This window comes from Nannobrachium achirus, assembly GCF_963921795.1.
Source record: "Nannobrachium achirus genome assembly, chromosome: 24".
Classification (NCBI taxonomy): Eukaryota; Metazoa; Chordata; class Actinopteri; order Myctophiformes; family Myctophidae; genus Nannobrachium; species Nannobrachium achirus.
The window spans coordinates 10,699,890-10,717,389 of NC_137831.1; the positions used below are offsets into that span (position 1 = coordinate 10,699,890).

Below are 17,500 nucleotides of genomic sequence, written 5' to 3' on the forward strand. Positions count from 1 at the left end.
TGTATATGTTACCCCATCTCCCCATGTTCAAGCATATCAGCAAACCAGACTGACCCTGTAACCTTTTATAATAAACTATTTTATTATTCCAACAAAGTTACGACCTGAGTCTCCAATTTTTCCCCATTCTGCAAAGAACCCACATGTACCACAAACAGTGGGATAGTCAGGATTTACCAACTGGCTAGGCCTGGCACAATGTGGGTGGGCACAGATGCGAGCTTGTACATTGGCTATTTTAAAATAGCGAACATTTAAATATTTACAGGGACATAAATAATACATCATTTGTCATGGAAGTGGACTTCCCAAGCAATATGGAGACGTTTTAATTTTAGAAATGGCTTCATAATTGACTATACTATGATCAAATCAAACTAACAAACAAAGTTATGACCTGAGTCTCTCATTTTTCCCCATTCTGCAAAGAATGGGGAAGTATGACATGTACCACACACTGAAAGGAAGCTTTGTGGTTTGATTTTTCATTTAGGGGCATGGTGTATGTTCTAGGGAAGGGGTGGGCAACTTTGATGATGGAGAGGGCCACTTTTCACACTCATTCCAGAGGGCCACAATGCAGTCAAAAATAGCGAAAATAGCCGATCTACAAGCTCAAAACACGTGCATAGGCTATACAGTCACAAATAGCATAAATAGCCGATCTACAAGCTCAAAACGTTTGCAGTGCAACACGGTTTGAGCTTGTAGATCGGCTATTTTTTAAATTGGAATCCTGAATATATTTAATTTCAAATGTTATTGGTTGATATGCTAACTTTATGAATTTAAATACAAATACTATGGGCATAAAAAAGACTAGTACTAGTCATTCATTAAGCAACCAATATAGACTGAAGTAATTCAAGCGGGTGGCATGTTTAGAATTGTAACACCTGAAATCGATCAGTTTTCCGATATTAACCTGCAGGCTGCATTAAGTGAAGGTGGGGGCCACATGTGGCTCCCGGGCCACCAGTTGCCAATGTATGTTCTAGGGTTAGGGTTAGGGCCTTTTTGCTCTACAGGTAGATCGTGGTCTAGCTATATGTTGGCCATCCCAGATCTACAAGCATACAAAGCTGACAAAAATCCAAAAGATGAAATCAGTTTGGATTCCAGGCAAGAGCCATTTTAAGCAAATTCCCATTGTACTGTATTCTTGACAACAAACTGAAAGGGTAAAAAAAAGTCATCAAAAGTGATCAAGAAAGTCAATCAGGAAGAATACGTTCTAATTAACCTGCTCCCTATTCAACTTAAAAAGATATAGTTTAGCGGCGCATACAACCTAGCCTCGTGTAGATTTCCGGCGGAGGCTGATTTACCAGGCTACACACAACCAGTACTTGCACTAAAAAGCAATGCAAAAGTAAGTAAGAAATGGACATGTACTGTATGTTGACATCCATGATTCACTAATGCTGTGAGTTTATCTGGGAAACTAGATTGTATCCGTGTGTATAGATAATTACCAACTATGATAGTTTGGTTATTATCAATACACATGGATACAACTATGTCTATAGGTCATTTTATAGCAAATACATTCTCTCTCTCTCTCTCTCTCTCTCTCTCTCTCTCTCTCTCTCTCTCTCTCTCTCTCTCTCTCTCTCTCTCTTTACCCCTCCCTACTGTCTCTCTCTCACTGTAATTAGCCTGGAATCCAGACCGACTCGCTATGTTATTCTTTTTTAGCTTTTCAGGCAGAGTGAAGAAACATCCAAAAGATGAGGTCAGTGTGGATTCCAACCACGTGTAGGACTGTGGGCCGTTTTAAAGTCAATTCCTAACCTCTCTCCCCCTCCTTCCCTCTCTCTCTCTCTCTCTCTCTCTCTCTCTCTCTCTCACACACACACACACACACACACACACACACACACACACACACACACACACACACACACACACACACACACACACACACACACACACACACACACACACACACACACACACACAAACCCTGCCTTTTGGTGGTGGTTGGTAAATAACTCTCATCCTGAGTTGCCTGTCCGTCTTACACTCAGTGACTTTAAAACGCTTTTAATCACTACCTTGTCCAACATGATGGACGACCCAAAACGCCTTCTAAATGAGTCCACACCTCAGCTCTCAACATCCTGAGAAAAGGTCAAGTTCAACTGGAAATACAGGGTCGTTGGATGCACTGATTGTCCTGCCAGCGATGTATGTATATGTTACCCCATCTCCCCATGTTCAAGCATATCAGCAAACCAGACTGACCCTGTAACCTTTTATAATAAACTATTTTATTATTCCAACAAAGTTATGACCTGAGAGTCTCCCATTCCCCATTCTGCAAAGAACCCAAGTAAGACATGATGTACCACACACTGAAAGGAAGCTTTGTGGTTTGATTCTTCTTTTAGGGACATGGTGTACGTTCTAGGGTTAGGGTTAGGGCCTTTTTGCTCTACTGGTAGATCGTGGTCTAGCTATATGTTGGGCATCCCTGATCTACAAGCATACAACGCGGACAAAAGTCCAAAAGATGGAATCAGTCTGGATTCCAGGCAAGGGTCATTTTTAAGCCAGGGGTCTTCAACGTTTTCAGGCCTAAGACCCTTTAGTTGAGAGAGAGATGAAGTAGGGACCCCCACAACCTTTTCAGAGGTTCTTCTTTTTTGTTATATAGTTTCATTGTTTGACAGCACAATCATCAGTGTATTCTGGTTTAATGTAAAAAAAGAAATCAGATATTTAACCACTTGAACTGTCAATACTTAATAAAGTTGACCTTTCACTATGTACTTATTCTGCTCTTTTTACCATCTATACTACACCAAACCTCTTTGACAAAAATAGCCGATCTACAAGCTTGTAGATCTGCTATTTTTGGCTAAAGTTCTCAGAATCATGATGACACTAGGTTCAAGTGGTTAAAAAAGGAGAACAAAAAGTTTCTATCACACAAAGATTTGGAGGACCCCCTAATAACTCTGACCTGAAAGGGTAAAAAAAAGCATCAAAAGTGATCAAGAAAGTCAATCAGGAAGAATACATTCTAATTAATACCCGCTCCCTATTCAACTTAAAAAAGTATATACTTGATGAGCGGCGCATACAACCTAGCCTTGTAATTTGTGAAAATGTAGATTTTCGGCAGAGGCTGGTTTATGAGGCTACATACAACCAGTACTTGCACTAAAATGCTAGGCAAAAGTAAATAAGAAATGGACATGTATGTTGACATCTATGATTCACTAATGCTGTGAGTTAATCTGAGAAACCAGATTGTACCCGTGTGGATCAGGGCTACTCAACTTAGGACGTCTCAGCGGCCACTCAAAATACAAAAAGTTAAAGGGCTGCATGCTAAAAATGACGGTCCTATTTAGGACGTTTAGACAATTATTTTGTAACACACTAGAAACACACAGAAAACAGACACATTTCCATCTAAAGCCAAACCTCATTGAACAAAACTATTGTCATGGAATGATTAAGATTAACAATGTTAATAAACTTTAACATTGTTAATCTTAATCATTCCATGACAAACAAATTAGCAATAAAGATATTTTATAAAACAAGTCAAAAAATAGTTTCCTAATGGTTTCGATGATCTCTCTCTCTCTCTCTCTCTCTCTCTCTCTCTCTCTCTCTCTCTCTCTCTCTCTCTCTTTCCCTACTGTCTCTAATCTCAAGCAAGAGGAATGTCGTAGCCTGGAATCCAGACCGACTCGTTGCGTTAATCTTTTTTACCTTTTCAGGCCGAGTGAAGAAAAATCCAAAAGATGAGGTCAGTGTGGATTCCAACCACATGTCATTTCCTATCCTCTCTCCCTCCTTCCCCCCCCCCCCCCCCCCCCCCCCCCCCCCCCCCCACACACACACACACACACACACACACACACACACACAAACACACACACACACACACACACACACACAAACCCTGCCTTTTGGTGGTGGTTGGTAAATAACTCTCATCCTGAGTTGCCTGTCCGTCTTACACTCAGTGACTTTAAAACGCTTTTAATCACTACCTTGTCCAAGATGATGGACGACCCAAAACGCCTTCAAAGTGAGTCCACACCTCAGCTCTCAACAGTCTGAGAAAAATATAGGGTCCTGCCAGCGATACAGTTCACGCACCAAAGTGTATTACTGAATGAACTGTGAATGTGTATTGTAAATAAAATGCTTCCTGGTCTTGTGGTCTGTGATAAATGCTAAGCATGACTCATTTTACAGAAATTATATAAAAAAAGTTTTTTTAGAACCCAAAAAGAGGACACGTCACATGTGAAGTCTCCATGTTACCCCTGTCTCCCGTCAATCATATCAGCAAACCAGACGACCCTGTAACCTTTTATAATAAACTATTTAATTACTCCAACAACCCACTGAGCACGCCGTCTAAAAGTGGTCTAATAGTGGTATAGATTTGAAAGTTTTTTAGTTGTCTAAACTTAGACTAGACGACTAATAGACTTCTAATAGTCGTCTAAATATAGACCGTCTACATTTAGACGACTATTAGAAGTCTATTAGTCGTCTAGTCTAAGTTTAGACAACTAAAAAACGTTCAAATCTATACCACTATTAGACCACTTTTAGACGGCGTGCTTAGTGGGAAAGTTTTCCCCATTCTGTAAAGAACCAAAGTACGACATTTACCACACACTGAAAGTAAGCTTCGTGATTGCGACCGTAGGTCGCAGTTTAGTATGTGAACAGTCACAGCTTGTCCGTATCTCTGTCTCTAACGCCTGACACTGTGGTTCCCCTGACACATCACTGTGACATCACAGCCATTCCTCCTGGCGCCGTTGCGTTCGCATGCGCTTCTGCTCTCTGTGTGGCCTTGGTGGAGCTGACTACCATCACCATATATGTTGATAATATGTATGGGTATTACCCAGAATCACGCTTATGCGGATATATGGAGATCCCTGATGTCATCGATATACATATGGACATGGCCCATATCTGTGTGGCTGGTTCAGATAGGGATCTCCATGTATGGGCATAAAAGGGATTGTATGTTGTGATGTCATGGGAACCACTCTAACAGAATCCCTTTTATGCCCATATATGGAGGTTCCTGATGTCATCAATACTAAGCCCATATCTAACAGGACTTCATATGGGAATGCCCATATATGGAGGAAGACAGCCCATATCTGTGTGGCTGGTTCAGTATGGGCATAAAAGGGATTGTATGTATGATGTTAAATGTGATAGACGTAATAGGATTTTCACATAACGAATAACTGAGTAAGCATGTTTGGGGTCTCACTCACAGCATATCTCCATGGATCTCCATATGTGGGTACCAGGGGTCTCCATGTATGGGTAACTGGTCCAATATACATCACTGGCCAGATGGCCAAGACATGGCACAACCTCGCCCTTTAGGCTGAGGTTGCTTGTCGCCCTGAGGCGCCTTACTAGTTTTCTTTTTCTTTTAGGGGCATGGTGTACGTTCTAGGGCTAGCGTTAGGGCCTTTTTGCTCTACTCGTGGTCTAGCTAGCTATGTTGGGCATCCCTGATCTACAATCATACAAAGCTGACAAAAATCCAAAAGATAAAATCCGTCCGGATTCCATGCATGGGCCATTTCTAAGCAAAATCCTATTGGGCTGTATTCTTGACAACAAGCTGACGGGGTAAAAAGATTGCATCGAAAGTGATCAAGAAAGTCAATCGTAGAACAGGATTTTTGTGCAGGATCTCCTATTTTGCAAACAAAAATGCTCTCAAGACCTGAGCTGAAGCCCTCATTTGATGACATTTTGATTATGCTTGCGCCTCTTTGTTCTCCAACATCTCAATGTCTTCAGACCTCCCAAGACAAACGGATATATATACTACTTTTTGGCCTTAAGCCCATGACCCACATAATTCCAACACACTTTGCTAGTTTGGAATGGCTCGAGGGTAGAAGACAGAGTTAAGCAAATACAACTGGGATTGGTATTTGAAATAGTCAAAGAGACATTGCCCTCATAACTGCCATACCTGTCAAACTACTTCTCCAAAGCGAGTGACACCCACAGCCAGAGCACTAGCGGAATTCATTCTGTTCCAGACGATTGGAGGGAAATGTTCTTACATTAATCTTGTCAATTTATTGATTTAATTTAATGTATTAATTGCAACTTGTCGGCAGCCTGGCAGGACATTTCTTTCGGGGGTCGGCAGTGGCCTAACTGCTCCTGATGAGCAGGTCGGTGCCTTGTATGGTTTCCTCCGGGTGAATGTAAAGCACAATCTATGTAAAGCGCATATGAATTTACTTTTTTTTTTATACTTCATACGTTACACAATTTATATTTCAAGCGTGGTATGATTATATGGTATATAAACAAACATGGGAAAGTACAGGAGAGCAAAAGGGGAGGTGAACGTCATCAGTGTGGTTGCCAGACTATACTTGTCCAACTTTATTCATTCCATCTTTTCAGAGAAAGTTTATTTTGCTGTGCTAATCCTCCCACAGTTTTGGTGGCATGGCATGAACTTGGGCATGCCACCAAAACTAGGTGTCTGACGTCACATCATAGACAACGTGAGACTGACATAGAATGTCCATATGGGCATTTCAAGATATGGGCTTAATATTGATGACATCATGGATCTCCATATACGGCATAAAAGGGACAAGGACTGACACAGAGATCTCCATATATGACCATTAGTTTATTTGTAAATGATATTTTCCCATTAACTTGAATGGGGAAAATTCAAATGGAAAGCCAGAATTAATTTGCCGTCACGGCAACCACACTTGCAAATTCCCAGGATTGCATCTTTCTAGTTACTAATCCCTTTTTGTACCTGGTGTAACTGAAAAGTAACTAGAAGTAGTGCTCTTCCGAGCACAGGTCTCCACCAGGCCACACAAATTGCCCTGTTATAGCGCCACCATGAGGCTGATTTGAGAAATTTGAAGTGGCATTTCTTCCTCTACCTAGTGGGAACGTGCACGCCCTATTTCACCAAGATTGCACGCTGTGCGCATGATTTGAGGCATTTTGTTCAAAACGGAGCAATCCTGCAAACTTTGGAAGCCAATTGTAGCCAATCAGGATGGAATATGGAAAATCGGACGTATCCATGATGATCACATGACTGTAGAGATACTGTCTACCGATTTGTACGATTTTTGGACAAAATCTGTAGGAGTAGTGTACAGAAATGTGTTTTAGAAACATCGGCCTCATGGTGGCGCTAGAACAGGGCCATTTGAAAAATGTGTGGCAGAGGTTCTGAATTGGCATCCAGGGAGTGTGTGTGCTCAGTTTAGCAGCGATCGGGCCAACGGCGCCGGAGATTTGCTGTACACAAACTCGGGGGACGGACGGACGGACGCACGGACGGACGGACGCACGGACGGACAGGGGCGAAAAAATACTCTCCCCCTGACATGCACAGAACAACAGTTCAAGGCTATAAATGAGTGGACATGCTTTCAGTGTAGACAGAACAGTTCAAGGCTATGAGGTAGTGCATGGACATGCTCTTAATGGAGACCAGTAGGCTACTATTTGTCTCCAGGGAAGGCGCACCTAGCGGTATTTTTGTGCGCCGAATAAAAAAATTGACGGTCCCAAGCACTTTTCCCATGGGGTCTGGTGGCTCTAATCCACTTACCATACTACTATTTTTTGGGGGGTCTTTTTTTCCTAGTATGATACTAGGGAAAAAAGACCCCCCCAAAAAACTTCTTTAAATAGCATGTGAGGGGTCTATCTAGGGGGTTTTCATGATTCTGAATCCATTGCAAGCATTTGTTTTGCACGAAAAACATTCCTTGGGCAAGAAATGGACCCTACACAACTGTGAAAAGTGATGACTCATCACTAAACCATAGTTTTGTGGGGTCCATTTCTTGCCCAAGGAATGTTTTTGTGCAAAACAAATGCTTTGAATGGATTCAGAATCATGAAAACCCCCTAGATAGACCCCTCACATGCTACTTAAAGAAGATTTTTGGGGGGTATTTTTTTCCTAACCCTAACCGTATGGTAAGTGAATTAGAGAAAAGTGAATTTGAGAAAAGTGCTTGGGACCGTCAATTTTTGAATTCAGCTCACAAAAATACCCCTAGGTGCAAATTTTCACGTTTTCTGCCGGAATAAGTGAACACCTTTTTCACATATTTCTCCCGCTATTGTTCCGAGGCGAGTCGCGAGGAATCCGCTGGAAAAAGAATTCCATCTTACCATTTATATTAGATATTGTGATGTCACGTGAAGCATGACCAATCATGATTTGACATTAAATTGTCCAATCAGAAAAGGGACTGAAAAAGTCAACTAAAAATGTCTGGGAACAAAAAAGGTTACAGAAAACGTCCACTGAACTCAAACTCAATGGAGTTTTGGGGTTATACAGAAAGGGTACTAGGTGGAATAAAGGTTTACAGAAAATGTTAGGACGATAAATAGTCTGGTTGTCTATCAACCACTAACACTAGCCACTAACAATCACTAACACTAATAATTCTACATTCATGCTTTTTTTTAAGTTATATTATGTCAACTCTCTTCACTCCACTAACAATTACAACTTCTACACCATGACTCCTGTTCCTCCCCCAAACAGCTTTGTCCAACTACTGTATGTCACCAATAACGCTTGAATGCAGCCTGACCAGTAATGTAAACCGACCACAATCTCAACAGAGAATACAGGTTCTGTCTCAAGTTTTCTCTATAAAGAGGTACAATTTGGCCCATGCTGTCCAAACCTGTCAACCTGAGCCTGCACTGAGCCTCTACACACTTCTTAGACAGCATCTACGGAACAACAACAGGTAAGCCTTGATGTCCTTGGACCATTGAATTTGGGGGAGTTGATTTCAAATACCGTAATTATCCACAGCACATCCACACGAGTTGTATCCATGATACATCACGTTTTAATTAATCCAATTCATTGCTAGTTGTCGGCAATACCCTTATATAAAACCCAGTAGCACTAGTAAGACGCCCTAAGGGGGCCCTAAAACATGATAGGCCCCAGGGCCCTCGCAGGGGTTAATCCGTCCCTGCCCACCATGCCTGCATCAGCCAGTGGGTGTGTGTGTGTGTGTGTGTGTGTGTGTGTGTGTGTGTGTGTGTGTGTGTGTGTGTGTGTGTGTTGTTGTTAAGTCCAAGGTTATACATATACAGTCCTTATAACAGACTATAAGCTGTTATTTTATGTCGAATTTCAATGGTTGATCGTTTTCCTTGAAAAGTGCTGTGCATCTTCCTTTATACTGGCCAGACTCAACTGAACAACAACATATTCTAATCTTGTCTGCCTCTGATCACACAAGCAAACATTAACGTAAAGGCTGGAAGTAAGTCTATGTATCTCACATTAATTGATTTAAAAAAAAGACAGGTCAGGGGTTAACCCCCTGACCAAAGACACGTGAACTTTCTTCACCGTTTTAAAAGGCCCCATTTGTACAAATTAAGAAAAGTGGATGAATTACAAACGACAGAGCAGAGCAGGTTGATTGGAAACAAATCAGCAAATCAACAAATGAGTTATGAATGAAATAAAGTAGTAAAAGTCATACAGTCAGTAATCAGCTGATCAGTCAGTCAATAATGTCTTCCTACTCTGCCAATTTCACCACCATCCATTATCACAAACTATGTTCATATTGTAACAAAATGTCAGAATAGAGATTCATTATAATCATACCGGGCATGCATTTTAGAACATGACTGCACACACATTGTATCAAACCATTTCAGGTTCTATTCTCACAAACATATTAAGTGGTGGAGAGTGTAAAGAAAAGGCTACAATTCCTTTATGTTAAAAGTGATGTCCACACAAAGGGTTCAGACTGTCTCCAGTCAACCACAAACTGTGTTTTACAGTACATCAGTCACGGAGTCGCGAATGATTGTAATAGGTTGAAATATAATCATAGGAGGAACTTGACTGACTTCAGCTCTTTGTGAAGAAGTGTAATGTTTTTTTTTGCCTTATTTGCTTTTTAAGTTAGTTTCTGACTTTCACTCCACTACAATTCAAAGACAAATATTTTTCTTTTGACTCCCCTGCAAGGGAAAAAGCACATTATAAATCAACCACTTAGCACAAACCAAACTGTCAGTAATGAAATCTGCACCTCTTTCAACAGCACAGCGATGGCGTCCAGAGTGGCCGATGGTGATTGTGGAGAAACCGAAGCTTCCTCAGAGCAGGTAAACAGCCTTTGGCATTAACTTTAGCTACAAGAATAGCTGCAGAATTGCAAAATTCATATTTTCAGAAAAGAAGAAATGAACATTCAATATCTGCCAAGTAATTTGATGAATACATGAAAAATCAAAGAAATCTCATAAATTAGAAAACGAATGTTTAAGAAGTAGGCCTAGTGAAAATGGGCAATCGGATCTACAAGTATATCTGCTATTTTCACTAGTTTGTATCACGGAAAATGTCTAATTTCTCTTTTGGGTCACGGGATAAATGTTTGGGAACCACTGATCTAGTTGACTTATAGGCAATCAAGAGCCTTATGCCTTAGTTAATACATTATAATTGCCCCTCTATAACGACATTTTTAAATGAAAAACAACTCCGATATTTTATTTATTTCTGAAATAGTTAGGGGTTCTATTTTGATTGTCTTACCGTAAGGACCAGCTCTTATGCCTTAACCTAAAGGCCTCTCCATACTGTCTCCGGCCACCAAACTTATCGTCTGAAAGGTCTGGTTCAACTACAAAATTACGTCACTTGCATCCAGGGGCGCTGGAACTCCCAAATCCCAAGGGGAGCTGAGCCTGGAGGAGTTCATGCGTGCGGCCTTGGCCGCACGCCGAAGAATTCACGTTTTTTATCCGGTTTTGGGTTATTTTTATTACGGTTTCGGGTGCTTATTCCCCGCACAACGGTGTAACAAGGAGCTGTATAGTTACTAGTTATTTTAGCACACAGTGCAACACACAGCACGCATGCACACACACAGTCACTCACGCACACACTACAAAATCGGGTATTATTTTTGTAACAGTTTTCTACTGTTTTTTATTCCCCATATAACGGTGTTAGTTTGCAACAATGAGCCTATAGACGGTTTCTAGTTCTCAAATAAATAGACTTTGGTGTGCCATCAAAGCGGGATTTAAATTTGCCACCGGAAGTGGCAAGGTGACCATGTGATTAGGTCACCATGTGATAATCAAATACCTTTTTTCAACATATTTTATTCCCCAAAGTCAAATACATTATTGTTTTAATATAGCTCTGTGTGTGTGTGTGTATATAGGCTTATTTTAAAAAAAAAGTCTCCCCTCAGCACCCCACTTCCAGCGCCCCTGCTTGCATCTACTGAAAAGCATTACCCTGGATTAGATTTCGGAAAGCTGCACGTTGGAAAGTCTCTGACGAAAGGTTTGGTGGTCAGAGACAGTATGGACAGGCCTTTAAGTTAAGGCATAAGAGCTGGAAGACAATCAAAGTACAGCCTGGGTGTTTTATTCTAATTTATATAAAATATAACATCGAAACATGTTATCATCAATACAATCAGTCAAATCAATACAAGCAAATTGACCCCAGCATGACAGTCTAGAGCAGAGGTTCTCAATCGTTTTCATGTCAGGGACCCCCAAATTAATATTTATTTGACCATGGACCCCCATCTGAACAAATCTTGTGCCAGAGATTTGTGTTAGATTGTTCCAAAATATTCAAAGATGTTTTTGAAAATAGCAGATCTCCAAGCTCAAAAAGCATCCCATCCCAATGCGTTGTGAGCTTGTTAGATCAGTTATTTTCAAAATAGCTGAGTGTTAAAGGGGCTCTACCGATAATACTTTATTAAATTATTTCGCTGGGGACCCCCTGGAACCCTTACGACTCCTGGGGGTCCCCGGGCCCCACTTTGAGAACCACCGGTCTACAGGGCTGTGCACAGGCGTGTTGGGGAGCAGTTGAGCGGAAGTGGTGTATAATACAAATGTTTCATGAGAAGCTATCTTATTGCATTGTAAAGTATAATATGACTGTACTGCATATACATGTATAAACTGCTGTTAATATTATTTATTGCGACCGTAGGTCGCATTTACTACCAAAACCTCCACCGGCTGTCCGTGGGTGAGTCAGTCACACCTCACACGTCACACTTTTGCCCTGCTCATATCTCCACAACCGTTGCCCCCATCCATGCCAAATTTTGCACACACACTCCTTACCTGCCAAACTACAACCTCCAAGGACCCCCACAGCTCCAGGGACCCCCAGGTCCCAGGGTGACCCCCAGGTGTAAAAAATTACCAAATGTGCAAAAATTACCAAATGACCACCCCAACGGGGCTGCTCACGGGGAATTCCTGGGGACCACCCACTCCTGGTGCTCCAGAACGGATGCAAAAGTGGTGGCGCCCCCAGTGGAGGACCCCCTCCACTGCAGCTCACATAAAATGCCGTAACTCGGGCTAGGAGCGTCCGGGAGAGCCGGGGCCCGTACCTATTTGTCCGCCAAGGCAACGCGGAGACCCCACCCCTCATTTCTCACATGGCCCTCTTCTAGCGCCACCTTCAGGCCGATTTCTAAAACACATTTTTGGACACTGCTCCTACAGTTTTTGCCCTAAAATCACGCTAATCGCTACACAGTATGTCTACACTCATCCCATCAACATCAATCTGTCCCATATAGCGCCACCTTCAGGCCGATTTTGAAAAACACATTTTTCGACACTGCTCCTACAGATTTTGCCCTAAAATCACGAAAATCACTACACAGCATGTCTACACTCATGTCATCAACATGGATCAGGAAGATTTTGGAAAAACAAATTTTTGCCCTATTTGTGGAGATAAGCGACCTACGGTCGCTTATCTCCCGATTAGGGAGTCTTACTGGTATTATTTATTAATCCATATTTAATACTTACAGACCATTATGAAGTCTTAGAGCTGTCTGACTGCTGTGACAGATAAACATTTTCCCCATTAGCATTAAAGGGATAGTTCACCCCCAAATAACTTTTCTATTGATTACTCACCCCAAGCACACTTGAATTTATGAAAATTATCTTTTTGTTTTTGTCACATTTCTAAGCCAATAATTTGAGGAGGTGCTTTGTGTACCCATAGGGAACCCCTTCTGGTCATCAAATTATTGGCTTAGGAATGCGACAAAAACTAAAACTAAAGATGTATCTGTGAAAAAAAAAACATTTTGGGGTGAACTATCCCTTTAAGAGTTTTCTTTCTATTTGTCTACTGAAGGTGGTGAATAAAATGGAGCAGGACCAGCCCTCTGAAATGTCATCTGAACGTCCAGGTAACAATGACATTTTGATCAACATGACATGAATTAGAAAGAATTCATGTTGTATTATTATTATTTAAAGCTGCTCAAATTCTAAATTTCCATTAGTGCCTCAGAAGAAAATGAAATGATTTCCAGTATCATCTGAGGCACTAGCATGAAAACTATTTATATTAATTTTAGGAATAGTCAAAGGCTGTATTTTAGAACAATGTAACACACAAATGATCTGAATTAATATCAATGGGCCCGATTACTAAGCTAAATAACGTGTAAATAAGGTTATTAAAGGAGGGTGTATTTTCCATGAGCACAATATGATGTCTGATCAGAGGCAAATCTGGTACTTTTACCCCGGTACAATTATTTGACAAATATAAAATATGCATTAACATTACATTGTAGATCGTCTATTTTCAAAGGGTCAATCTACAATGAAATGTTTATATAGGCTAGACCTTTCAGCCATTTGAAAAGCTGATCAACAAGCTTGCAATGCCACCCATTGACAGCTTATAGATTTTTTACATTTTATACATTTGAAAACTTGAGCAACGAGACATTGTTCATAATAAGCTATTTCTACTTTCGTAATTCAATTTAGAATTCCAGACTTTTACATTGCAGTATTGATTGTTTTACTTGAGTAAAAACATATTTATATTGGTTATGCCAAACTAATGGTGTAATTTATTATAAACATTTTTCACTGAGGGTTGAATTAACTCTGATGATTTTATTGTGCAGGTTCTTCTGTGACCAACTTAAATCAAGCTGAGGGTGGAAGCACAGTACTGGCTCCTGTCTTCTCTGGGAGTCTTCATGTTGGTGGTTCGATTAACATCATTGTCGGGGGCAGTGCCACAGGCGGAGGTACCTATAATCTTCATTGGAATATAAATGCCATATAATGACAAACAGTACCATTGCATATGTGTCCACTCACAGAGTTCACTTCATTACTGCTCTTCTCTTTATGCAGGACCTGCTAACAACCCAGCTGCGGTCCCACCTGCTGAACTGCCCAGTGCAGCCGATGGTAAATGAAAGAACTAGGAAAGAACATGAGCAGAACTGTTTTACTAATGATCATTTATATTTAACACAAATCTATTGTGAATTGATTGATTGGTTTAACTGCCAGCAATCTAGAACAGTGGTTCTCAAAAATGTTTGGCTCTGCATGGACATCCATGTAAATAATGTTTTAATCCACGGCACCCCTGATTTACATTGTTACCTTACAATACCTTACATTTATGTCAAGTATGTAAACCTTTCCCCCAAGATACAATATGTAATGAGGACAACTTGAGAGAATATCTGTTTCCATATAGGAAATTATACATTGCTAGTGTCACTGCTATAGTTTACATTTGACACAGTTCTCATTTCCTCATTTGCGCTCATATGTGCACCATGAGTGAAAGTAAGAAATGTCAGTTGAAGCTTAGATCACCTCATCTACACCAATGTAGTTTCCCCCTGCTATTTAAAGAGCACATTAGATTAGATGACCAGCTTACATGAAGGAGATACATGAGATACATGAGAGACTCAGCTTTGCGACTATTGCATTGGGTGAGAGGTAAAGCCTTGAGGCTCACAGTAGTGCCGAGAGACTCCCTGGTTTACAAGGGAATGGGAACGCTTGTTTTTGTTACAAGCCCAGCCCAAACCTCCTCTGTCACTCACAGTCATGTGCTGGAGGTGCTTAGAAGCACTACATGATGGCCAGGGCTTGTAAGTAAAACAAGCACTCCCCTTACCTTGTTGTGCTGTGTACCAAATAACCCACTTATGCCAAAATGTCCCACCACCTGCGATGTTTGAAGATTTTACTGTATGTAAAAAAAAATTGCCATTTCTTGTCAGTGTATTTGTTCAATACAACATTTCATTGGCCTAATTTTTACTCCAGGGGAAATGGTTTGTGAGCCTATAAAGAGACACACCATGCACAGTGCACATTTATCACGAGATAAACTTTCGGTTTTAGAACCGTTGTTTAAATTTGGTCAATAATGAATCTGATTTCAAACACAAAATAATTTCCCACAGGGATATTAGTCTCGCCAAGCCAGGCTACATTCATTTGAGGACCACATTTACCATAACATGCACTTACTGATGCGTTTTCTTTTCTTTTTTTTTCATTTCTTTTCTCGTCATTTAGAAACTCAAAAACTCAAGACTAAACTTAAGAAGGACTTGTGTTTTGAAGAGTGGACAAAAACCGGTCAAACTCCAAACACACCTCTTAATCAGATCTTCACAGAGGTCTACATCACAAAGGAAGAGAGCGGAGAGGTCAGTGAGGTCAGTCAGATTGACACAGCATTCAGGAAACCATTCAGCCCAGAAGAACCAATCAAATACAAAGACATCTTTAAGCCTTTATCTGGAGAAGATCAGAAGAAGAGAATCAGAACAGTGATGACGAAGGGAGTGGCTGGCACTGGTAAAACAGTCTCAACTCAGAGGTTCGCTCAAGACTGGGCAGAAGGTAAAACCAACCAGGATATCGACTACGTGTTTCCATTCACTTTCCGAAAGTTGAATTTGGTGAAGGACAAGGAATTCAGTTTGATGGAACTCCTTCAATACTTTTTTGGTGTAGTCAACACAGCAAGAATCTGCAACAAAGCGACCAAAACTGTGATCACCCTTGATGGCTTAGATGAATGTAGGCTTCCTCTACGCTTCCAGAATCCCGACTGTAGTGATGTCACAAAGCGAACATCACTGGATATCCTTCTAACAAACCTCATCAAGGGAATCCTGCTTCCCTCTGCCTGCATCTGGATAACCACACGACCTGCAGCTGCCAATCTCATTACTGCCAATCACCCTGTTGACAGGGTGACAGAGCTCCGAGGGTTCACAGACCCACAAAAAGAACAATACTTCAAAAATAGATTTAATGATGATGCGGACAAGGCTAGAACAATCTGGTCACATATCAACAAATCACAAAGCCTCCACATCATGTGTTACCTTCCAGTCTTCTGTTGGATCGCTGCTACAGTTCTAGGGGAGATCTTGAGAAAGACTTGTGAGCTGCCGACGACCCTGACTGCGATGTACCTCCACTTCATAGTGGTTCAGTTCAAACATCAGAATGTCAAGAAGGATGGAGATCAGAGAAAAGCTACCTTGAACAAAGTGAATATGCAGGCTATTCTGTCTCTGGGAAAACTGGCTTTTGAACAGCTGAAGAAAGGCCACCTCTGCTTCTATGAATCAGACCTGGAAGAGTGTGGCATGAATATCAAAGATGCATCAGCGTACTCAGGGTTGTTCACAACAATGTTCAAGGAGGAGAGTGGGTTGCACGAAGTCAAGTTGTTCAGCTTTGTTCATCTGAGTGTTCAGGAGTTTCTGGCTGCCCTTTATGTCTTTCTCTCGTTCAACAATGATGGTCTCAACCTAATGTCACAACCAACCTCCAAGTTGTCCAAGCTATTTAGACGCAAATCTAAGAAGAACCTTTACCAGAATGCCGTAGATGAGACCTTGGAGAGTCCAAATGGACACTTGGATCTGTTCCTACGTTTCCTGCTGGGCCTCTCAGTGGAAACCAATCTCTTAAAGACTTTGTTGAATCAGTCAGCAAATAGTTCACAGACCAACGATGAAACAGTCAAGTACATCAAGGAGAAGATCAGGGAGAACATCTCTCAAGAGAAAAAAATCGGTCTGCTTCACTGTCTGAATGAGCTCAAAGACCATTCTCTAGAGAAAGAGGTCCAACAGCACCTGACCCCGGGAGGTCTGTCCACAGAAAAACTCTCTCCTGCTCAGTGGTCAGCTTTGGCCTTCATATTGCTGTCATCGGGAAGGGAGCTGGACGTGTTTGACCTGAAGAAATACTGTGCTTCAGAAGAAGCTCTTCTGCGGCTTCTGCCAGTGGTCAAAGCCTCCAAAAGAGTTCTGTAGGTGCAATAACAACACACACACACACACACACACACACACACACACACACACACACACACACACACACACACACACACACACACACACACACACACACACACACACACACACACACACATATTACGTCATCATTCTTTTACAGGAAAGAAAATGGAAACATCTAATTTTAACAATATTTTCTCCTTAGGCTGAGTGGCTGCAACCTCTCCGAGAGATGCTGTGAGGAGTTATCGTCAGTTCTCACCAACTCTAGTCTTATAGAATTGGATTTGTCTAATAACGATTTG

At 41.2% G+C, this 17,500-nt stretch overlaps 1 protein-coding gene across 1 annotated transcript in view; it reads left to right on the forward strand.

The window, feature by feature from the left end:
- Positions 1 to 10,131: 10,131 nt before the first annotated feature.
- Positions 10,132 to 17,500, forward strand: part of LOC308279956 (protein NLRC3-like) — a gene marked incomplete at both ends in the record, with an annotated part of 21,169 nt that continues 13,800 nt past the window's right edge. Inside the window, 4 exons of the mRNA XM_080720180.1 lie at positions 10,132 to 10,188; positions 14,257 to 14,313; positions 15,543 to 17,209; positions 17,401 to 17,500. The exon at positions 17,401 to 17,500 is cut by the window's right edge and continues 68 nt beyond it. Of these exons, the coding sequence (XP_080576306.1) occupies positions 10,132 to 10,188; positions 14,257 to 14,313; positions 15,543 to 17,209; positions 17,401 to 17,500 (1,881 nt within the window). The remainder of the gene's footprint in view (positions 10,189 to 14,256; positions 14,314 to 15,542; positions 17,210 to 17,400) is intronic.